General features: G+C 30.7%; 1 protein-coding gene across 3 annotated transcripts in view; it reads left to right on the forward strand.

The window, feature by feature from the left end:
- MESR6 (misexpression suppressor of ras 6) overlaps positions 1–26,471 on the forward strand; it is a 692,054-nt gene that overhangs the window by 516,824 nt on the left and 148,759 nt on the right. For all 3 annotated transcript variants that reach the window (XM_085811391.1, XM_085811389.1, XM_085811390.1), the window contains one exon: positions 13,824–13,924. In XM_085811391.1, coding sequence (XP_085667517.1) covers positions 13,824–13,924 — 101 coding nt within the window. The remainder of the gene's footprint in view (positions 1–13,823; positions 13,925–26,471) is intronic.

Consider the following 26,471-nt stretch of genomic DNA (forward strand, 5'->3'; position numbering starts at 1 on the left):
AATTTTAATTGTAAAAATGTTTTTTTTAACTGTTTAACTGTATTAGGCGTTTTATAATTTTCAGTATTTTCTGTATTCAATTTTTAATTATGATGTTTTGAGTTTCTATGTATTTTTGTTTTGACGCGAAGTGAAAACTGAATTAAATGAATGAGAAATATATCTCTAATAAAATTCGAGGAAATAAGTTTAAATGAAATGCAGCAAATAATTTAATAGGCCATACAAGGAAGACATGTGGTGTCCGCATCAGATTACTTTAATTTATGTTACTCTGAGATGATGATCTAAAACAAACGGAAAAAAACCGTATTAATTATTAAATTGATGTACGAGATTAATGAAGGGCAAACGATTTTTCGGTGATTTTTTAAAAAAACGTGCTTTTTGAGTTTTAAAAAAACGTGCTTTTTGAGTTATGTCAGATGAAATACATCATGCGCAAAAAAAAAAAAAAAAAAAAAAAAAAAAAACTATATTTTTCCAAATCATGTTAAATAAAAACTGGAAAAAAAAAACTCTATATAAAAACAGAAAGGGACTTTAAGCATTTCATTGCATTTATAAAGTGACATATGCGCGACCCCCCCCCAAAAAAAAAAAAAATTAAAAATGGAATAAACGTGGATATTTTGTACAGTGAACCCTCCTGTAACCGTGATTACAGATAATTTTGTGGTCTTCTTCGGAGCGATCGTTTTTAGAGAGGAGTTATTGAATATTGATATTTATTTAGGTTCTTAAAAATACTGGTCGTTTGCGGAGGTGTTCATCTTAAGAAGGTAATCGTCGCGAGAGGGTTGCGTGATATCTAACTTCAAAGTTAAAAGTAGCAGTTTGAAAATACTGTTTAGTAAATTTGAAGCGTCATCTGTTCGAATGCTTTTGCTTTCAAAAATGCTGTTATATATAACAAAATCCCCGTGCTTTGATAAAGTTATCTTATTAAAGTAACGGAATTTTTCTTATTACCTCTTTTTCGGTTGAAAATTAACCAAAACTTAATTAACTTGCCAGCCATCACAAGTCGTGAAGATGATCTTATCAATCTGCTTATTGGCCACTTTGTGATTGAAATTATACTGTTTACACAGATTGATAAGTTATTTTATTCGATAAACTCAGAGATTTTGTTGATTTATCAGCTCTTTGGAGGCTCGAAACTAACCAAATGCCATGCAGCTGGAGGATCACCCCCTACAAGTTTATCCGAACTGGCGTTGGCGCACAGCCATTTCGGATAACCTTTTTTGGGGAGGAGAGAGTAATCAATGATAATTATTTTCGGATATGATAGGTATAAATAAAGGAATCTAAAAATGTTAAATAAACATTTATATATATTACAAAACATCTGCATGTCTGTATTGCTATATACATATGATTACCGTAAATAAATATGTGATCAGTATAGCTCAATACTTTTGATAAAAGAATAAAAAAGTACCTTACAGTAAGATATTAATTGTCCAGACATCGCATAATTAATACATCTCCCTCAGGCAGTTTGAACGCTGCCTTCTGCTAGTAGATTTTCATTGAATTTATGAATCAACTTGATGGTCACAAATTGCAAAATAGCCGCTTTCCAAAAGCATAGCGCTAAATATATAATTCTCTTGAAAGCATCCAATTGTTTTTTTTTTTTTAAGACACTAATTTCGAAGAACTTTTGACCCTCAGGATCTGTTTATGTAACGGCAGCTAACTTTTTCTGGTGGGCAGAATATTCGGTACGAAAATTGCTACTATCAGCGAGGGCATTTTGCAAGAATATATGCAAATACCGAGAAAGACTCTGCCTGGCAACTGTTGGGGAATTTTTCAACATTTTTTGCCATACCGATGTGTTTACCACGAATCAAGCTATGCATTTATTTTTATACATTCTAGAAAAATGCATGTTTTTTGAGATATTCACATTTTCCAAGGTTTTGTCGAGAGCGAATTATCCTGGTGTTATTTATCAAGAAAATGCTTTCAAAATGTTGTGATACTGTCGATATTGCATGGGATACCGTCGATATTGAATGGTTGTCTACTGGAAAATTTCCTCATCTAATGGAAATACTTCACTTGGTATAACTAACAAAAAAAAAAAAAAAAAAAAAAAATCGTTTTTAGAATGTATTGGAATCTCTGATACTTCCTGTTTGGTGCTTACGAAACGTCTAGGTAATTCTCTTCATTTAACATCAGTTTTAATTAACGGGATTCAGTCAGTGAATACAGATATTTGAAGTAATTTCCTGAGCAAAGATTTATTTCAGAATTTGCTATTTCTGCATGCAATGTACTGAAATCAGTTGTTAACATCTAAAACATCAGTGGAACGGTGGGAAAAGTTAGTTCAGAAAGGCGGGAGATGACTTGTGTTTCCGATTGAACGCTTCAGCGTTATTTTTCAATACAATTTCGACCAAAAGAACTTCGGTCTAAGGGAAGTTTTACTGTAATTTTAAATGTTAATAAAATTGAAATTTAATAGCAATATTAATTAAATTAACATTAATAATTAAAAAAATTCCTATTTGCCTATTTCATAAATGAATGAAAAGCGGTGCATTTTTTGTAACACATTTCAAATTTTGTTATTCTTTTGGAATTGCTTTTGTATCGTAAGAATTTTTGTAACAATTTCAACTTAATTTCGCCTAACTTTTTTATATTCTGTATGAAAAGATTTTAAGAAGTTGTTACTTATTTTAACAGTATCATTAATTAAATATTTTTCACTGAATATTCTTTACACGTTCACATCTTCGTTTCAGGAGTTTATTCGGAACTTTTCTTAGCAGATGCGTTAAAACTTAAATTTAATTTCATCTATTTATTTTAATAAAAAATGTACTGTATTCTACAATTAGGAATTCACTGAGTCTTGATTTCAGTTTCATAAAATTTATCTGAGTTCATTATTTAAATTATAGAAAACTGAAGTACTTTTGCTGTTTAAAATTTATATTCTTGGTGTTTAATAGTTTCAGGTTATTCTCATTTCCGATGACAAACTGCCTTTAGGTATGAACTGAATTTGTGAACTGAAGTTATAGCGTATATGTTAAAATGACACAAAAGCAGACTTTTTCGAAAATATTTTCCCATATTTCGATTCTACGGTTCAAATTATCCCTAAATATAAAATTTTGCGAAATATGGTGAGGAAGTTACTGACAAATTTGAAAATTTGTCTTGACACAATTTTATCAGTTTGCGCCAAGCACTTGGTGAAATTCTTAATTTATGGTAACCTATTTTTCTTTCTCTTTCATTGTACAACGGTACCTAGAGACATCAAAATTTGAATAACGTTATCTTCCATAGAATATGGGCATGTGGAAGCCCTAATTTGAATTTGAAATTTGTTTTATTATCGATTTCATATTTTGTAACACTTCAACGAATTTTTGATTAAAAAACTAAACGATATCAAAGCGAGCAATGGCAACACTGTACGGGGAAAAAAAAAAAAAAATATCTCCACCGCACGAGACTCTGTATTGGAAATTCTAAAAATATGCTCATTTGAAAACTAATTTGCGATATTGCTGTTGAACTGAATTTTATAGTTTGAGTAAGTAAAACATGATATTTAATAAATAAAGGTAACACACAAAACGTAAAAAAAAAAAAAAAAAAAAAAAAAAAGCCTCTTGGGACGTAATTTAAAATCTGAAACCTTTCAGTTTTTTTTTTTAAACAAATCTTTTTTTTAACAATGGTTGGGATTTTTATCTTCGCATAAATACCGAACTCAGTAAAAATTTTTTATCATGTTTTACATTATGAAAAAGTAAATTTACTTATTATTTTTAACTTTTCCTATTGAGTTTATATAATTTTATTCCTGGTAGCTGAATACACTACTCTCACTTTCTTTCAAATAAAACGTTACTTAATTTTATTTATTTAACTATTTTTGTCTCCGAATCAAAACTAGTGCAAAATTACTTGAAAATTAAACACAATTATTAAGATCTGAACATACAGGATATAAAGACGCTGTTCGCCCATTTCTCAGACGTTTTTGCCTTGCTATAAAAAAATCGTCTGCTTGGAAATTCTTTTTTTAAACTGCGACTATATTTTTGAAAATATGAATAATTCTTTACTTGACAATTTTGTTTTCATGCAAAACGGCGCTTTTAAAAAAAGTAGTGGATGGAAGCTATGTTTATGCTCTTTCCGAAGAAAATGATTCGTATTTAGCGATTAAAAAACTCTCTGAAAGCCATAATTTTTCGATAGCTGAAGCTACGATAGGTAATATTGTCAACAAGAAAGTTAAAAAATTTCAAAGTTTGGCTTCGTAAGGAAAAATTATTAAAAATACTTATCCAAGGAAAAAAGGAATGTTTCGAATGCTGCAGATATGAGATTTTTAATAGTAAAAAGAAAATCTGTCAAGTCAAAGGACAGTTGCAAACGCCTTACAATGCTCTGTCAGTTATTAACAAAGTCGTTAATGCGGATCTGAATTATAAAAAGGCGAAAAAACAAAATATGCATCGTCTTTTTCCAGGACATAGCGCCGAACGCAGAACGCGCTGCAGAATTCTTTATGAGAAACATACATTTGGACAAAAATGGAGAAATATTACTGCAATAGATAAACCTTGGGTGTATTTAAGTGACTGGAATTAAAAAAAGGTTCATTTGTTATCATCAAAGAGGAAAAAAAACTCTTAAACCATGTTTCAAAGAATCTAAAGTAAGTTCTTGAAAGGGATTTATGATTGTTGCTGGTTCTTCATATAACGGCAAATTAAAAATAAATTAAAAAATCTTCTTAAAATAAGGTAATGGAGGAATATATTAAGCTCAACTCGACATGTTATCAGGATCATATTTTATACCCAATTTTCAAATATGAAATGCCTGCTCTTTACCCACAGTGCCATCAACGAATAGAAATGCATCAAGACAAAGCAAGCAGCTTCACGTCAAAATCCAATCGTTAATTTCCTGTAAAAAATAGAACAAAAAATAGGTATTAAGGCTATAGCCTTCACTCATATCGCTGCTAAATCTTTTGATGTATCACGAATGGATTTTTGCCACTCTGAACTTTTAAAAAAGAGACTGACCAAACGTCGACAACAACCCTTCCTGGACTTTGGAAAGCTGTTCAAGAGGAATGCGATAAAGCACCTCTTCCGATACTACGGGTGTAGAAAGGTAGGGAAGAATAAGGGTTACGAAACAGAGTGTTTAAGACACACAAGTTTTAGGTAAAATATTTCTGAATATACAATGAAAATCGTCTAAGAAATGTACGAACAACCTTTTTGTGGTTACGTCATAATGACCACATATTTTTACATTTGTCCACATTTTAAAATGTCTAGGGTAATAAACGTTATGTCACTGGGCGTTAGCAGTAACTGAAAAAGAAGTTACATCACACGGCTGTTAATTTAAAACTTCTCGAGACCCAAAGTTACACGTCATTCTAAATACTCATTTGTTATTTAATTTGAGAGAAAAATTTTAAAATAAATGTTTGAAAGTGGAGTAATTTTACAATTTAAAAAACTAGCCAAACCGTTTCTGGTATTTTTTCCACGCAATTCTTATAATAGATTTTCTGATAGTTATAATAGTTCTAATAATAGTTTCTGATAGTCTTATAATAGTTTTTTTTTTTTCCTTTTTCATGATCAGGTAACCTTGATTATACTGAGCTAATTAAATTAAAACAATTACTGAACCTCTACCGTCTTAAAAAGTTGAAACTAGTGTACTGTATAGTCAGTATTAGTACTTAGCAATTTATTTAACTAAGAGTTAACAGCTTACTTAGATGATAAAATCGTGAAGAAATTCAATGTGAATTAGCTTCTCAGTGCATTAATTAATTTTTAATTATAATTTTTATTATTCATTTTTAACATAATGAGAGAAATCTTGCCTTTAAATTGGAATAATGACAAATTTCATTTACTTTTTCCAATCAAACTTTTATTTAAATGCAACATACTTAAAATCAGCCTTAGATGAGTGTTTATTTTATAGAAAACTCTAGCAGTAAATCCCCATTACTTTTTTTCGAAGTAAACCTTTATTTTAATGTAAAATTAGGCAAAAGTAATTTAGGGTAGGAATTAATTTTCATTGAAAATTTAATTATAATTCTTTTCGATGCAGTAAAATCAATTCAAAGTTCATTTTTTTGCCTAAATTTACATTTGATATAGGGCGATACACCTTTATTTCCTCGATCTTGTCCAAAATATATGCATCGAAAGTGAGAATTATATATCTATGAAGTTTATGAATAGAATATTTTATAATTTTTTGCAAATTAATTATCTGATCTTTTGGCATTCAAATATTTTAACAATTCGATGAAAGCAAAGGGGCAGTTTGTATAAAAGGGCTATTAATTTCGTTTTGGCATTTTGCGTCGTCCACCATGAAACGGCGTTTTACTTTCAATTGTTGTCACCCGATTTTAAAGTCCTGCATTATATTTAAATAAACTGATTAATGAAGAATCCGCATGAATGTGTGTATATTTCTCGCATTGTGAAAAAAGAACGGTACCTAGAGGCATCCAATTTTGAATAACGTAGCCCTCCATTCGAAAATGGGCATCTGGAAGACCAAATTTGGAATTTGTTTTATAATATATTTAATATTTCGCCAAATATTACAACATTTTTGATTAACAGATTCAAAGATCTCAACACGAGCAATGGCAACACTGTACGAAAAGAAAGGAAAAAATATCCGTTTTATCTCCAGGGGGCGAGACTGTGTTTCGGAAATTCTAAAGATACGCTCTTTTAAATATTTTGTGATATTGCTGTTGAATTGAATTTTATGTTTTAAGTGCGGAGAACATGATATATAATAAATAAAAGTAACACATAGAACGTTAAAAAACGCCCCTTTGGGCGTAATATAAAATCACAAAGCTTTCAGATTTTTTAGTCCAAAGGGGCAATTTGCCTAGAAGGACTATTAATTTCGTTTTGGCAGTTTTCGTTAATTCACTATAAATGTCAGTTTACTTTTCAAATGGTTGCCACCAAATATTATCGCCCTGTATTATATTTAAAGAAATTAAATAATGAAGAACTTGCATAAATGTATGTACGTTTCTCGCATTGTGATAAAACAGCGGTACCTAGAGCCATCCAATTTTGAATAACGTAATCCTCCTGCGAATATGGTAATCTGAAATTCAAAATTTGAAATTTCGAAACCGATTTCATATTTTCTAAAACTTTAAGAAATTTTTGATTAACAAACTCAAGGATTTCAAAGCGAGCAGTGGCAACGTTATACAGAAAAAAAATTTTTATCTCCAGCGCGTGAGACTGTGTATCGGAAATTCGACAGATTTGCTCATTTTAAAATTATTTTGCGATATGTCTATTGAAATTAATTTTATGGTTTAAGTGCGAAGAACGTGCTATTTAATAATAAATAAAGGTAATACACAAAATGTAAAAAATAAATAAATAAATAAATAAATTTAAAAAAAAATAAATAAATAACCGCGCCTCTTTGGACGTAATTTAAAATCTGAAACCTTTCAGTTTTTTTTTTTTTTTTTTTAATCGTTTTACTTACTTATTTTGATACGAGGCATCCCATTTTTACTTTTATTTCTTTCCTTATTTTGCTGCTTAAATCGCAAGAATCTAGTAGTTCTAGTTATTAATGTATTAATAAATCTCCTATAAAAATATAACACTAGATTTTTTAATAATATGCAAAAAAATGAAGATAATATTAATATAAGATAAACTAAGATAATATTTAATGGTCCAAAAGGACTGTTAGTCTCGAAAGACAGTTTTACTTTGATTCACTTTAAATGTCGTCCTCTCGGTCACCTCTGTCTGTGTCACTTTTTATTCGAGTCTGTTGCCATTCGTCAAAATTTAAAATTTTTATCTTCTAAATTTAATGTCTGTTGTTGATTAACAAACTAGTTTTGAATCTGCTTGGTTTAAGTAAAAATGCATTAAATTCATGATATATCTTATCGAGTTACGTTACATATTTGTTTACTTTTCAAATGTACAGAAGATATATAACGTTTCCTATGTTAGTCTTAATGAATATTTATTGCACCCTGTAAAATGTTTCTTCTATTCCGCCTGGGCTATCTCTGTTGATAATCTCTGCTGAGAAATTATGTAAAACTTTAAAAAAGCCCTTTTGGGCAACAACCGTTTAAAATCTGATTTAGGCTTTCAATTTTTTTCTTCTTTTTTTTTTATTTTTTAACTGCTTTAAATGCTAATTTTCAATGTTTCAACAGTATTTAGAGAAAACTGGATAAATTATGAACATAAATCACTGCCTTTCTTTCGAAAAATGAATCAAAGAAAAATAGTGATTGTTAAACTTTATATAATACATGAGCTGCTCATTTGCAATATACATTAAATTAGACGTTCGTTAGTTTTGCATGTTTTTCTAGGGCAGATTACATTGTCTGCTTTCTACACTTTTCTTTTAATTTTAATTTTTTATAAGTGTGCATTACCTTAATTATTAATTTTTTAGTTTTCAAGTTTGCATTATCTTAATTATTAATTATTTTTATTTTCAAGTGTGTATTATCTTAATTACTAATTTTTCAATTTTCAAGTGTGCATTATATTAATTATTAAACTTTCAATTTTCAAATGTGCATTATCTTAATTAATAACTTTTCAATTTTCAAGTTTGCATTATCTTAATTATTAATTTTTCAATTTTCAAGTGTGCATTCTCTTAATTACTAATTTTTCAAATTTTCAAATGTGCATTCTCTTAATTGCTAATTTTTCAATTTTCAAGTGTGCTTTATCTTAAGTATTAAATTTTCAATTTTCAAATGTGCATTATCTTAATTATTAACTGACCCACCAGCAGCCCAGCGGTAAAGTCATTAAATGCTGGGAGTTCGGTACGGGGTTCGAATCCCGATGAACGAGCTGGCTGCATGGAAGTTTTCGTGGCTTTACTCATGTGTAATGTCTATACTCGCCACTTTCTCTTCTAAAGTCCCCCACGAAAGCATTCCTCCCCTTATGCAGAGAGCCCTCGAGTGTTTTGCCTTAATAAAATAAAGCTTAATTATTTATTTTTCAATTTTCAAATGGGCAGTATCTGAATTATTAGTTTTTATTTTTATTTTTAAGTATGTATTATGTAGCTTTTCTACAGGATAGTATTCCACAAAGTGCATATTTCAATTATTTAAAGGACTGGTAGTTCGGTCCGAGGTTCGAATCCCGCGAACGGGCTGGCTGCATGGGCGTTTTCGTGGTTTTCCCCATGTGTAACGTATATACGAGCCAGTTTCCCTTAGAAAGTCCTCCACGAAGGCATCCCTCCCCTTAGGCAGATAGCCCTCGTGTGCTTTGCCGTAATTAAATACACCTACACCTACCTACAATTATTTAAAGGCTTTTTTTTTAGAATGAAATCTCTTCTTATAAATACTTTTCCGATAATAAAATTATATATATATTTTTAAGAGCTTTACATTCTTCTATCTTTATTAGCTTTTTATGATTTTTAAACATATTTGATACGTTATTAGACAGATGAATTTCTGTATTCTAATTTTTAATTAACATCGTTATTAATTAATATGGTTGTTATTAATAATATCAATAAGGAATTAATTAAATTTATTTCGTCGAGTTGCTAAAGTATATTATTTAATTTCATAATAATAATAATAATAATAATAATTTTCTATTGTATTTTAATATACAAAAAGCATGTTTATTTTTTATCAAATAATATTTAGAGAACAATAAAAAGGATATAAATGCGTGTTTAAAACGAAATTTTTAAAAGTTAATAAATTATTAATTTAAATTCAGCAAAATCTTTAAAAATTATCATAGAGTCGAAATAAATATTAAATTTCAGACCATATATATATTTCTTATAAATTAAAGGAATATATAGATATATAAAAATCCCATTTACAGGGTTTTCAAAAATTATGTTTTTATATTCTACAATTGACTAGTATCGGCCACAGACTATACGAGGAAAATAAGTTCCAATCCTGTTAATTTTTCATAAATTATTCTATTCAAATTTTCTTTTGTTTCATTATTTGTGATATTTATATGCATATTTCCTATGCATTTATGTGCAAGCTATTTGGTTCTGTATTTTCTTGAAAGTTTTTTTTTTTAATAATTCTTTGTTAATGACTTTGATTTGTTCGATTCTCCACTGAATATTTTCAGTAATTTCATTTGATTGGTATGATTGATTAAAGGTAGATGCAACGTCGATTAGCCATTTTACTATTATTTCAAAAACTGGAAAATAAATAACATTTGAGTATACATTTTTTTAAAATACCTTTCTTGAGGAAATAAAGTACTGAATCATGCAATAAAATGCATGCAATAATATTAAACTACTGCAAAATAATGCATTCAGAGAGTATATTCTCTGAATACATTATTTCAGTAGATATATAGTGTATGCTAATAAGTAGTAGTAATCTATAGTATATGTTAATAAGTAGATATGTTCCATAATATATGCTAAAAAGTAGATATATACTAGATATGTTAATGAGTAGATAAAAAATATGTTTTATACTTGTATTTATTATCTTTCTTTTCGCCATTTAAATATCTAATTACACAGTTCAAGCGCTGCAACTATAGTTAAACAATTGCTGACTATACAATCGACAATCAAAACAGTTTTCATTTTTAAACAGTCCTTGCATTATCACCAATTAAATGTTCTTGCTATTCTAATCATTCTAATTACACGACTGTTTCTATTATTCTAACTATACTTATTTCCCAATTTATTTCAGTTTGGTTAGGCAACCAGTTTTGTGATTGACAATTACGAAGCAGGCATATTAATCATTTAAGTGCCACTGTCCCCTGCTGCATTTAAAAAAGAAAATAAATAAAAAATCTCAAAGCTTTCAGATTTTATTATATTTTATATTTTGCCGAAACGGGCTTTCCCCTCCCCCTCCCCCCAATTGAGAAACGCATACACGTTTGCAGAGCATTTGGGCTAAAGCCACTTCCGGCTAAAAATATTTAAAAACAATATATTTTTAGAATTTCCGATAGATAGTCTCGCACGCTGGACATAAGAATAATTTATTCCCTATAGTGGTGCCACTGCTTCCTTTGAAATTGTTGAGTTTTTTTAATCAAAAATTCGTTAAAGCTTTACAAAATATGAAATAGACAATAAAACAAATTCCGAATTCGGCTTTCCAGATGCTCTTGTTCGGGTGGAGGTCTACGTTATTCAAAAGATGATGACCCTAGGTACTGTTGTTTTTCATAATGTGAGAAACATACACACTTTATATAAATTTTTCACTATTTAGTTTCTTTAAATATAATACTGGGCGATAAATTTCAACAATGTGGCAACAATGTGAAAAGTGACACAGCGCTTTTAGTGATTCAACGCAAAATCAAGTTTCGAGACTAAGAGCCTTTTTCGGCTAACGCCTCTTTGGGCTAATAAATAAATATTTTCAGATTTTATTTAATAATTTGTTTATTTAAATTAGTGATAAAGTGGGAATGCTTTTTCTAAATAGTTTATTTAAGCGTAAAGCTAATACAGTATTTATTGTTCATTGTAAATAAATGCCTTTTGGGCATTTCTGTTTCTTCTCAATTCATCGACGCGGAAATCACAGAAATTAAAATGTAATTTATTTAAATATGCAGAAAAAGTTTTTAGTAATTGCTTATAGTAATCTAGAAATTAGAGTTCTTCAATGTAAATGACTCCAATATTGATTTACATTGATATTCAATGTAAGTAATTTTGTCCATTCAAAAAATTGTTTCAGCTGGATTTGGGAGTTCCAAAATTGGAATATTTCAAAAAGAGAAGTTATGTGGAAGTTATTTTTCTCATAATAATCATATATTTTTTATTCTAATTAACTAGGGATGTAGCAAACGTTTAAAAATAGCAAAATTTTAACTGCAAATAATAAAATTATAAGTGAAACTAAATTTAGAGAGTGAATGTGTAGACATAGTTAAATTTCTTGCTGCATTCTTTATTCAAATGCATTTTGTACTTAGAAGTGATTATTTGGTAAATTTATTGATTAGTTAATAATGATTAATCAATTCCTAACACATTAATTAATAATATAAGAAAATGTTGAATCAACTGAATTGCAAGAAATGAATACGGTTTGGTTTCTATGTTTTTTTTCTTTTTTACTATAATCCATAGAACTGTATAATTTCTATAACTATTTACTTATAATGAGCGTTAGAGGTTTTAAAAATATGAGAAAACATTTTATAGATCATGTAAAGGGCTGCAAAGTTTTATAGCAACTGAAGATATTGGTACAATATATAATATGCAAATACTGACTGAAAGAACTTCTCTCATATTTCTTATTTACAAAATATCTGTCATTTACAATTATCTACGTGAAACTCTTTAGAGAATTCTTACGATCTTTAAACCATATTTTATAATAATTTAATTTTTCTTTTACAAATATGTTGCCACCATTTTTTGTCTGTTTTCTTGTTGAGTATCTAATTATTTACTCTTAAATTACATTGAATGTGACTAATCTTAAAAAAAAAAAAAAAAAAAAAAAAAAAAAAAAAAAAAAAATTGTTTAGCATTTTCTTGTGGAAATTTTAAAACGCTCGTGAATATCGAAGAATGTTATTTACGTTAAGAATGTTATTTTAACTCCAAAAATGTTTTTTATATAGTAGCTTTAGTAGAAAAACGAAAACAGCAATTCATACTGATATTTTATAAAAGAAATTTTTTCTGCATATTCGTTTTTAATTAAAACTTAATCAATTATTCAAAAATTTTAATTGTTAGGTACGACAATTTTTTTCTTGTTTTTCATACTTCATGCAGTTATTATTTTCTGATAAAAAGAGCTATAATTTGCTTTAATTTCAATATATTTAATCAAAGCATTAATTAATTGATAATTTTAAGTAAATGCTTTGTTGAAAAGATGGTAAAGCAAGCTGCCATTACATGAAACCTTGTTTTTTCTGATTAATTAAATTAAAATTGAAACATAATAACAAACAACATAATAATTAAATATGATTGGACGGCTTATATTTCTTTAATTTTCTGTCAGACACAACAATTATTTTTCTATGAAAGTGGCATCTGACGACTCGGGTTTGTTCAAATTTTCTTTTAAATAAATTATTAATGTTTTAATTCATAAATTAAAAAAAGTCAGAATCATCCGACACAAACAATTTTTTAGTACTTAGATTGTTAATTTTTACTTAGATTATGTTTTCTTGTTGTGAATTCCATAAACCTCACAAAACTTATGCAGTGAGACTGAATTAAAACTTTCAAACCCGTGGGATCAAACATCATTTATTTATTTGTGATTCTGAATTAAATTTTTAATTGTTTAAATAACATGCATTTCTAAAACAGTAATTCTGCTCCTTAGTAGAAAGAAAAAAAAAAAAAAAAATGATGTCCATTTTAGAAGTTTCTGTTAGAAATTAATGTAATTTTGACAAGCTTTTGATTCATATATGTAGCAAGTATACATATTTTATTTTTGATTAAAAAACAATTGTTTTTAAAGGCATGCAGTTACTTAGCTTTAATGAACTTTGTCACATTACTTCTTGAGAATGGATGTTACTTAGAAAGCAATAGTGGAAGAACCCACACTGATCGTTTTCGTACCAAGGTGCAGAATTACAATTAACCCTTTTATATGAGGATAAGTCTTTGAAATGGGGCCCATGCCTAGAGGCTGATCAAGGACTGATTGTGAGGAATGCTGTTAGTGAACTTACTATTATTTTCTCTTGCAGGCTTTACAGGAAGCAACATCCAGAAGACGAGAGCAACTGTCCGACTTGGAATCTATCTTCAACAGTGTGAGGGATGGAGTGCCTCTTCCACCTTCTCAACGGTAACGTAACTAACCCATTCACGTAAACATTTGTAATAGTAAACTGGCAACGTGTTTGATAGATGGATTTTACCCCTTTGCGGCTAGTCGAGGGACGCGTCGGATGGCCATCCGTTAATCCATCTGCAGAAATTGTCAGTGGACAGTTAGGAGTACACATTCTGGCCATACGTCCATCCATAACGCACCGCCTCGTATCTCAACACAACTTGCGCGACGCGCTCTTCTTGTATATTTGATAGAAAACGGTTGTATATATCAGGGACACGCGTCATCTTCCAGAGCCCTCTGTCGGAAGAGGACGGAGGCGCAGCTCTCGTCCTTGCGCGAGGAAACGGTTCCCATTCTATGCGCAGTTCTGTCGGTGTCGAATGAGGGAAATAGGATAATATTTGTGGATTAGAATCGTACGCAGCGTTTTGTCGCGTGTTTTTATTTAACAAAAATTACGCTTTTTTTGCTATTTTGTTGGCAGCCTATCTTATCATCTTCTTTTAAAAGGTTCTGCAGGAAATGTAAGTGGTATGTAAGATGTTATAATATCTATAATCATCGGATTAGGAAAATGATGAAATCAAATTTTAATGGATTTAATGGTAGGATGAATTGGTTTTAAACGGATCTGATTCAAAAGAATACGCTTTATCTTACTTATTACTGGTACGCAACCATTTTGGACAACCCATGGTAGCAACATTCTGCAGTTAAAGGTAGAAGTAATGTTTATTTCTGCCTTTAAATGACTCCTTCGTTTACGAATATATCGGAATAATTTATCCTCTGTTTGAGGCATGACACATTCATCGAACGTTTAAAAGTTATGCAAGCATACTCAACACTAGTAATTGCTATCACAGATCGATGTCACTGTCGTTGTTACTCTTTTCCATATCATCTGCTTCATCTTTTGATTGTACCTAGGCATCCTTTACGTCTTGATGTGTTATACAAAATAATAATAATAATAATAATAATAATAATAATAATAATAATAATAATAATAAATAAATAAAAAACCACCATCCTCTTAATATATGTTTCCCGTTTTCTCGAATATTATCAACAACAGAAGCTGGCCATAAGAATATTTCCTCTTGGACTGACATAAACTCGCTTGAGATTTACGGTAAAGTTTCTTGAAAAGCCTGTGAGCCGAATTTCGAAAGTTTATCCGCTATTATGTGATATTGTGTATTGTTATCAGGCATTTATCATGAACACGAACGTGGCAGTGTTGCCGTTGTACGAGACACAATAATTTAACTATCACGGGGCGTGGTAAATAGCCAGTTTTCAAACTTGAACTATTCGGCATTCCAATACAATATTTATCTTATGAATATTTTTTCGAAACTGAAATAATAACACCTTTTCGACAAGCTAAGAAACTGCTGTTTGCATTAGGAAATGAAATTATTACGATAGCAGTCTAGCAGAGCTACAAAAAATTGGGCGGAAAATTGCAGTCTCATTACGGAAATCCTAATTTTAAAACAGAGGAAGGTAAGATCTTTCTAAATTGGCAGGGGCAAGGTATAATTAATTTCATTAATTATTCCTATTATTATTAATTATTCCATTTATTTCAGAAGGGAAAACTGGGAATAAGGTTGTCGAAACGGGATTTTGCGTTGCATCTCTGTAAAAGTCTGAATCACTTTTAAAATTGTTGCCACCAAATATTATCACCATGCATTATTTTAAAAGAAATTAAATAAAAGAGAATGTGCATGGATTTAGGTATATTTCTCGTACTGTGTTAAAACGATGGTACCTAGAGTCATCAAGTTTTGAATAACGTAACAGTCCACCCAAACGTGGACACCTGGACGATCGAATTTAGAATTTGTTTTATTATCTATTTCACATTTTATAAAACTTTAAAGAATTTTTTATTAACAGACTCCATGATTTCAAAGCGAGCAATGGCAACACTGTACGGAAAAAAAAACATTTTTGTCTCCAGCGTAGGAGACGAAATTTGTGCGTCTTTTCGAATACGAGAGTTTCGAAATTCTAAATATATACTGTTTTTAAATATTTTTTGATATTGGTGCTGAATTGAATTTTATGTGGTTTAAGTGCGAAGACCATGATATTTAATAAATAAAAGTAACACATAAAACATTAAAAAAAAAAAAAGGCCTCTTTGAGCGTAATATAAAATCTCAAAGCTTTCAGATTTTATTTTATTTTATTTATTTTTTTAATTTTTGCATTTTATAATTTATTTTTATCACGAAAATTTACGGAATTCAGTAAAATATCTTACAACATTAACTTGGGTTTTTAAACCTGAAATTATTTTACTCGAATGCTATATGTGTAGTGAGACTACCATTAATTTAAAAACATAGAAATTGTTCAAATTATCAAAAGAATTCCAGAAATGATTTCTTCTTAGTTAAAACTTTTGAAACATCCGTTGTCGTTAATTGACCGACACGCTGTATCATCATCAGCTTTTGTTAACTAATCGACATGCATGCAAGTGCAGTGAACTTTAAATAAATTTGAATGAATTTTACATTTGAAATTAGTTCACAAATTTTGAGAATAACCTGATATATACTGCAGGCAAATATAAAATAGATTTTGAATGAATCCCACAAGAAATACAAAATTCATTCTAATGAAAGGAAAATTCATTAGAACTTTTATTTATCAAAACGATAGATTTTGGGTATGTTGAATTAGAGACGTATTCTATGCTGATATTTCTTATCTTAAATTTTGGCATCATTATTATCAGTAATATATACATATGTTTAACTAAATCATACTATTCATCGGTTGTAACTTATCAGTGCTGCCAGATTAATTGTGCGAATTAAAAAAATATAAGTGGGAAAAACTAATCATTTACTTTTTGTTTTCACACTGTAGAGGAAATTTTGTACCAACAGGATGTTGCAATCTCCATGTTATGTGATTTTTTATTTATCTTCCAAATTATAGAAGTACATTGGTTATGAGTGTAACAAAATGATCCATTCAGAACAATTTATAGTTTAAAATAAATTTCAATTCCTTTAGATGGCAATGGATTTATTTTATTATTTATATCATAACTCAAATAAATATCATAAAAATAATTAATATCATATAATTAAAGTAGTAATTAAAGTAGTATAATTAAAGTAGTTTCTACTGCTATATATTATGTATTATGCTTAAAACATTTCTCTTTATGATACATTATTTTGAATAAAACACAAACCATCTAATAAGTTTAAAATTCATTTGGAGTATTTAAAATTTACTTAAAAATTATGCAGAAAACCAATTTTAGTTTGGCATGGATTTTGAATAAAACTTTATCTAGCGTAAGTATATTGTAACACTCAATCGATTTCGAGGGCAGGTAAAGGTCCCTCCTCATCAGGAGAAAGAAATACTTGGAAAGAAGAAAATAAAGGGGAAGGAGTCTCAGAAACACGTGGTCTTTATCAGCACTGCACGTGGTTATAACTGGATTTTTAATCAGAGTTGCACTGGCCGCCTACTTTTACTGAGCCAGGCTATCTGATCAAGCATAAAGGACAAGAAAAATTCGCGAAGTTAAAAATAGGGAGCGAGGGGCAAATGCACCTTCACGCTCAAAATCTGAACTTCAAAGAGTTCATTTTCACTTCAAAATGAACTTTTTGCGTGAAGGTGCATTTGCCCCTCGCTCCCAATTTTAACTTCGCGAATTTTTCTTGTCCTTTATGCTTGATCAGATAGCCTGGCTCAGTAAAAGTAGGCGGCCAGTGCAACTCTGATTAAAAATCCAGTTACAACCACGTGCAGTGCTGATAAAGACCACGTGTTTCTGAGACTCCTTCCCCTTTATTTTCTTCCTTCCAGGTACTTCTTTCTTCTGATGAGGAGGGACCTTTAGCTGCCCTCGAAATCGATTGAGTGTTACAATATACTTGCGCTAAATACAAGGTTGTTTTTACGATTTTGATTGTCACATTAGCGTTTTTCTCTTCTAGTCTAAAACTTTATCTATTTCGAGGGCAATTCAACAAAGGTCCCTTTCCTTCAGAAAAACTGAGGAGTAAACTTTTCTTGCTTCTGAAGCACAGAAACTGTAATTTAATCGTCTTCGAAGTCTGTAGAATTTTACTCCAAATCCCCTGTGTCAGAACAAGGTTGCTTTTTTTTGCATAATTTTACTTTTTACGCTGTAAAAATTTAAAATTAAGCTGGATTATTTTTCTTCTATTTAGTAGAGCCTTATCATTTATAGGCATCTTTCGTTTTTAAATATATTTTATTAAATAGGAAGTAAGTGGCAACGGTGATTAATTTTTCTTTTTTAAAGCGAAGCGAAATATTACTAATTTTCTGTAAGATGACTGTAACTTTTTGGGCAGTTTTTATCTCCTTTGGAAGAGGTCGTCTAAAAGAAGCGAAAAAATAATGATGGCGATTACAGATTTTACATAATGAATTTAATTTACTTCAAATTTTGGAAGTCTATTGTTGCAAAAGTAGTATATCTAGCTTTAATAATATTCTTACATTAATAAAATCACGAATTATTACAAAATAGTGATTATTCTTGCAAAAATGAATAAATAAATAACAAATTTACTTATTCTTAAGTAAATTATCTATACTATTAAAAATCTGTGCTCGTCTGTCTATTTATTCGATTGTTTCTAACATTATCTCCTCCACAACGGCGGGGAGTTGAATTTCGAGAGAGGTACTCCCGGATTCCAAAAATTCATGTGAAGCCATTTCGACCATCCTCATCTTCGTACGACTTTAATTAGCGGAGATATTAATTAAAAACTTAAAAAACGTTAATTTTCTCCTTCATTTTTCCAAGTGGCAACTGTCTCGAACTCTGGAAATAAAAATCTGCTTCATTTCGAGAAGTGTTGCCATTACTCACTTTCAAATCGCAGAGATTGTTGATAAAAAATGTATAAGTTTTACGAAATATGGAATAAAAATAACATTGTTCCCGATTCCAAAAATTCGTGAGAAGCCATTTCGACTGTTCCCATCTTCGTACGACTTTAGTCAACCGAGATATTAATTAAAAACTCTCAAAACATTAATTTTCGCATTCATTTTTTCGAGTGGCAACAGTCTTGCTCTTTGGAGATAAAAATGCTTTATTTCGAAAAGTGTTGCCACTGCTCTCTTTCGAAATGTAGAATTTGTTAACAAAAAATTTGTATGGTTTGTAAAATATGAAATAAAAATAACAATTTCAAACATGAAACATATTATTATTATATCAGGTCATATTCTGCGGTTGAAGAAAGCACGCGATTGCATGTCACATCACTGTATGTCGAAAATTGTTCGTTAATGTCAGCATTTTAAATAAATAGCTGCTGTTGACAACTTTTTTATTCATGTTAGTGTAATTGACAGGATTTATTAGTGCCGCTTTAATTATTTTATTAATATTGAGAAAATGTTGTTATATTACATTAAATTTAAATCATGACGCCATAGGTATTAACCTGAAGTGTCAAAAGTTTTTGTTTCCTAGTTTGGCAATTAAAAATTATTTACAAATTGGTTTGTTGCTTAGAAAGAATGAATTAATTTCTTTCATACTGAAATGTTCTCATACATTTGCATTTCAGGAGTAGCATAGAACTTACAAATTTTGTTTGGATGCAGCCTGCTAGAAATATTTTGAAATGCGGAGGAGATATCCATCATATAAGACAAAAGCAGAGCTAAATAAAATTTTAAGTTGTAAATTTTATTTAGTACTTTCAAGAACCCTCATTAGTTATTAAAATAATCATTCACCTTTCTTTTTCCCAAATTTAAAACTTTCATTTTTTATTTAGAAACATTTTAATTTAAGGTTATTCATTCAAGATTTGCATAGTTTTATTTTAAAAAAATCATGCATAGATACTTTGTAATCAGTCGAACCGATGGAGATAATATCAGAACAGAAAATAAAAATGAACAGCTTTGGGCGCCATTTCAGCAATGATTGATTACACAATACCATCTGCTCATACAGGAAACGAAACAGTTAGTTTAAATAGCAAAGAAATGTGATAAATCATTTAAAGAAAGCTGTTTTGTAATCTGTAGAAACCTACGTGATAAATTACACAACGCTTGATAGATAACACTCGTGTGCTTTACTTTATTCAAACAGATAAGTAAACAAACCATGTTGAGTTAATGGTTAACTTCGTTTCTCCATGAAAATTTTTGATTGATTTTGATTTCATTCCATGAAATTTTATTTTGCTGCTGCAATAAGAACCAGAAACGTAATTCGTTGATTTATGTAGTTCTTAAAATTTCTGTAATTTGATAAATGAAATTAAAGATTTTGATGGTCGGTCTACTGCAAATTTGGGGAATGCGGCACAAAGTCGACAGCTTCTCTGCACGACGCGGCAGATCAAAAATCGGTTTTGATCCTACAGTGTTGGATTTCAAAACAATGTAGTTTGTATTTTGTATTTACTTTCCTTTAAGTTATACTTATAATTTTACAATACTTATTACTTTTATTTTTTGGCCACTAATAATTGTTGTTAGTTTGGTTTCATGAGAGTGGCAGCAGGGCAATTCATAGAATTTGAAAAATATGTTTCTGTAGTTAGTTAGGCTTATTGGAGATTAATTGTATGTTATATACCTGAGCGATATTTTATTAAATAAATGAATACTTTAGAATATAGTAGTCTCTTTAGAGTCCTTGATACGCTGGTAGCGTAATAGTTTGACGCGTAAGCGAACATTTTAATGGTACCCTCGGCGGGACATAAGAGACGTTAGTTTGGAATTCTAAAGTATAAAATGGAAGCTAAAGAAGCTATTAAACTTGAAAAGAAGATTCACAGAGCTGCTTTTACAATAGCCTTTAATGTTTTAGAAGAAATTTTAAAGAAAAGTGAGATAAATTCTTCTGAATTACAGTCGGAGCTTAATGTTTTTGTTTCGAAAGTTCAACGTTTGGAAGATACGCACGTACGTTATCTTAGCACACTGTCCGGAAACGAAATTGAAACAGAATTCGATGTTATTGAAGAGTATCGTGACAAGACCGTTAGAATCGAAACTAAAGTGAAAGATATTCTTCAGAATCTACAAAATGTAGGCACTTCAAATTTAATTTTGAATGAATCTGTTAATGAGAATGTATGTAAACGTACATTTAAACTTCCAAAGCTTGAATTACGAAAATTTGATGGTGAAATTAAGGAAGGGTTATTTTTTTGGAGTCAGTTTAAAAAAATTGAGAAAGATACTATGATTTCTGATAGTGATAAATTTCAATATTTTTTACAAGCGATTGTTGAGGGTTCGCGTGCAAGGAAGGTTATAGAAAGTTTTCCTCCAACATCTGCTAATTATCCCAAGGCCATAGAATGTTTGAAGGCTCGTTTTGGTCGAAATGACTTGCAAGTGGAAGTTTATGTGAGAGAATTGTTGAAATTGGTCCTGAGAAATGCAAATTCTAGTAATTCCTGTAATAACTTATGTGCATTATATGATATTTGGAACAACAAATTCGGGCTCTGGAAACCCTTGGTGTCATTACAGATAAAAGTGCTGCATTACTTTATCCTTTAGTTGAATCTTGCTTGCCTGAGGATTTTTTAAGAGCCCATCAAAGAAGTGCAAATATTGACCATGGTCCAGACCCAAAATGTAGACTGGACAGTTTATTAAAATTTTTGAAATAGAAGTAGAATCCGAAGAACGCATAAGTTTAACTATGGCTGGTTTTGGTTTGAAGAACGAAGTGATCTGTGCGATTAAATCTATTAAAACTGTTCAACGGCAGAAAGTTTGTTGAGCGCTGATTCTCCCGCTAAGAAGTGCGTGTTTTGCTGCGGAAAACAGGATTCATTTAATTGTTTTAAGGCTCAAAAAATGCCATTTTCAGAGAAGCAAAAACTCTTAAAAGATAAAGGGCACTGCTTTCGCTGTTTAAAGGCTGGTCACTGTGCAAATAAATGCAGGAGTTCTGTTAAATGTGCAATTTGCCATAAAAATCACAGCGTAATTATGTGTTTAGAATTGCTTAAAAATAAAACAAATGTTAAGAAACCTATGTTAAACAGCAATGAAAAAGAAACTAGCAAGGAAGAAAGTTCTGTAAATATTTCTAACGTTAGCAGCACACCACAAGTACTTTTGCAAACCCTGAAAGTAAAAATAATTGGAAATAATTGTACACTTTGTGTTCGAGCTTTATATGACACAGGATCGCAAAAATCGTACTTAAGGAAGGATTTAATTTCTACTCTAGGCCTGATACCTTCTAGACAACAGATTTTGAGCCACACCCTTTTTGGAGGAGAACGAACACCTGAAAATGTGCATAATGTCTACAAAATTAAGCTAAAGAGTTTAGACGATAATTTTACTTGTACTTTTGATATTTATGAGCAAGATACAATTTGTGATGCTGTACCTTCTGCCTTAAATGGGCCATGGATTAAAGAGCTCCAATCTATGAATATACAATTTTATGACACTGAAGATTCATCAGGGCCTTTTGATCTTTTAATTGGTGCTGATGTAACTGGTCGACTTTTCACCGACAGAAAAAGAGTACTTTCTAGTGGTATTGTAGCCATAGAAACTTACCTGGGCTGGACATTGATCGGTAAAACATCAGTAAATGCTGAAAGGGAAGATACGGCGATGACGGTTGTAACAATGTTTGCGAAAGATGCCTATATTCCTGACCTATTTTCCTTAGACAGCTTAGGAATATCGGATACAGTCGAAGTAAAATCACGAAAGGAAAAGGAATTTATCACGAAGAAATATTTTCAAGAGAGACTAAGAATCAAGGATGATGGGCGGTACGAAGTTGCCTTACCGTGGAAAGATAATCATTTGCCTCTCCTCACCAACAAAGATATAGCGATAAGAAGACTTGAAGTCTTAACAAAAAGTCTGAATTCAGAAAAATTATTTGATACCTATGATGACGTCTGGATGAAACAATGGACTGAATTGGGAATAATAGATGATGTCACAGATGCGCATTCACATCTTCCTGGGATCCAGAATCCAGCTAATTTGCTTTCTCGAGGATGCTCCGCTAGACAACTGTTTTCAATCAAATGGTGGGAGGGATCCACTTGGTTATTAGAATCATCATCATCTAACTGGCCTGTTACAGAACAAAATATTGATGAGCATTCTATAGCTAAGGAAAAGAGAAAAACAAAATCTGATGACCACTCTTCTATCTGTTCTCCAAGTTACTAAAACACTTACATTACAGATCAAGTTGGCACAATTATTATTTTTCAAGCTATGACAAAGTGATACGGTTGATTACTTGCATAAAAAGATTTATTTTTAATTATCTAAATGCAAATTCTTCGCGAATTATTGTCGAGTTTTCTTTGGGTGAACTGACAAAATATAAAGTCAGGAAAAAGAAATTGCTCCTTTTCGTTCGGTAAATTCTTGTTTGAAAAATTACTCATATGATGAAAGTCAAAGACTAGACTTATAGACTTTATAAATGTTTGGACTTTAATTCAGTTCTTTTATGTTTTTCCATTTAAGTTTTCCTTTAATATTTCTAATAGGTTAAGTTGTTTCCGCACAACTTAAGGAGGTGGGAGGATGTTGGATTTTAAAACAATGTAGTTTGTATTTTGCATTTACTTTCCTTTAAATTATGCTTATAATTTTACAATACTTATTACTTTTACTTTTTGGCCACTAATAATTGTTGTTAGTTTGGTTTCATGAGAGTGGCAGCAGGGCAATTCATAGAATTTGAAAAATATGTTTCTGTAGTTAGTTAGGCTTATTGGAGATTAATTGTATGTTATATACCTGAGTGATGTTTTATTAAATAAATGCATACTTTAGGATATAGTATTCTCTTTAGAGTCCTTGATACGCTGGTAGCGTAATAGTTTGTCGTGTAAGCGAACATACGGTAGTGTTATGCCCTAAAAATGATTATTTTATTACAAATTCTAACTGTTTTAGTTCTTAACCATCCGTAATTCTAGTCTTGTCTATAGCAGCAGTCACCGGTGGTCCGTGAAAACATTTTGATGGTCCGCAGAAAAATTAGGACATTATTTATATCTTTATGAAGATTCAGTTAAAAAAATGACGAGTAACAAAACCTATTATGGAATATGGATTATACTTTTTTTAAAATTTTAGGTACTGCTTTTAGCGAAATTCCTTCTGAATTTAGCGACTCTTCAGCTGCTTTTGCAGGTGTATCTAGCGACATTTGAAAGTGATAGTTGGCATCCATAGATATGTTGCTGTTAATAATAATAGCGCGAAGTGGAATTCTCTTTCCTTTCGAATTACAAACATTATTGTAGTCGTTAGTAATACGGTTTTTCTCTGTGTTAATAGGCATCTTCATGGATTTTTATGAGAACCATCTGCATTCTTGTTTATAATTCCATCAGTAGAAGTTTCCGCTTTCGTTTTGTCTAACTGTTGATCGATAGCGCCATTGCTGAGTAAGCTATGATTATTATGTTTACAGTAATTAAAAACTGGCGGCATAATACTGTCAGTTTATTGATACTGCTTTGGGTTTGCCGGTTTGTTCTTGCTTTTCGTGAAGTTCCTTTTCAGTGATACAGAAATGTGAAGCCTTCTGTACAAGACGGTAAGATTTTTGTACGTTTCATGTAATTTTTCAATGTGAATGAAATATGTGTAGTTTGCTGATTATTATTGTATAAATGTATTTACCTTTTTTAAATTCATATTAGTGGTCCGTCAATTATAAATTTATATATGTAGTGGTCCGTGAAGTTCTAAGGGTTGACGAGCGCTGGTCTATAGTATGAAACAATTGATTGAATGTCGGTGTCGATTCCACGACGTGTCTATGATATGCCGATGTCTACCCTACGCAGTGTCGGTCGTGTGTCTATGGTGATTTCGTATATGTGACAAATGTGCATTAATCCTATTCGTCATTGCTGCATTGTAGACTCATTTAGTTATATTGATGTTGGAACGCGAAAAATGTGCAGTGCCCTCGGCGGGATTCTTATCCCAGACCTCCCGAATATCACGTGTGCTACCAATTACACCACGAAGGCATCCGGAAAGAAGGGAGAAAATACCCTATATGTTCACCAAAGGGCGACTGAGAATGAGAGAACCCAATTGTCAAACCCTGGTGGTGTAAAAGTGTGTAAATCGTCCGCCACCTTTTAGTTCGGGCGCCACTGTACAGTCATTAGGTTATACTGATGCTGGAGCGTGAAAAATATGCAGTGCTCTCTCTGGGACTCGAACGCCGAGCCTCACGAATGCGCATCAAGTGTGCTCTCAGTTATACCACGAAGGCATGCGGAAAGGAAAGAGAAAAATACCGTATAACATCATTATCGAAATCTCTGCTTTATCTTGTCAAACCTATGCCGGTAACTAGTGCCGATTCTAAACTATAACCGGCAGCAACGGGAAGTCCCTTATAATCGGCAAGTCTCCAGTCTCTCGTAGCCGTAGGTCTCCTATAAGTTTCTCATAAGTTCCCTATAAATTTTTCAATGCGAAGTCTTTCATAACCGGCCAGCAATGGAAATTCGCCGATTGCTGCTAAGAGATTTTTCTGTATTTAGGTCAAATTGATGAATACTAAAACGTATTTAATTTAGAATATATATTGTTTGAAAATTTTTCTTAACATTTGCAGCAATTTTGTAACTGAAGAAAGATGTTCCGATGCCATACATAACGTAATTAATAGAAAATTATTTAATTAGTTTCTAAGCTATTTTACTTTTCTTAACATTTTCATTACATATTTTTCTTAAATTTATTCATTTTTAATCGCAAATTCTTTTTTAAGGTATTAGAGTGTAATCTGAACTCTTAGGATTTCAATATTTTCTTAAGCTTTTGTGAAATTTGTGATTGAACTCCCGGATGTAGCAAATGAGCTTTGCATTTCCGTCGAATTTCATGTACAATGTAATTAGTGTTATTTTATGCAGTTATTTCAAACTTCCAACTGTATAAAAATCGCATATAACGAGCTTTGAAGATATTTATATTTTTCAAGTTTTTTACCGGACTTTCTGCAACTTATTTAATATATTACTTATTTAATACTTATTGAAATATGTTTGTACACTGAAAAATTGCTAACCTTTAAATCCATCTTTTTAGTTTACTACATTGACGAAAAGCATCTTTTTGGCTATTATTCTTTTATCGCTACCGTCACCGTTCTCTATTTTATAAACCAGTGGTTCTCAACGTTTTTTGTTCTATACATACTTTTCGCTTTGCTACACGATCTTTCTTCGCCCCTCTTCACCAAAACTCGAAAAATTCAAATACATTTATTATTTAATTTAGATTATTTTTAATGTGTTTTATAAATACAAAAGAAAAAAAAATCTGAAAGGTTTCAGATTTTAAATTACGTCCTGGCTTTTTTTTTAACGTTTTGTGTGTTACCTTTATTTATTAAATATCATGTTCTTTGCACTTAAACCATAAAATTCAGTTCAACAGCAATGTCGCAAAATAACTTTAAAATGAGCCTATCTTTAGAATTTTCGATACACAGTTTCGCGCGCTG

This window comes from Stegodyphus dumicola, chromosome 2 (assembly GCF_044657685.1).
Source record: "Stegodyphus dumicola isolate Sdum_Otavi_A_Nest chromosome 2, ASM4465768v1".
Classification (NCBI taxonomy): domain Eukaryota; kingdom Metazoa; phylum Arthropoda; class Arachnida; order Araneae; family Eresidae; genus Stegodyphus; species Stegodyphus dumicola.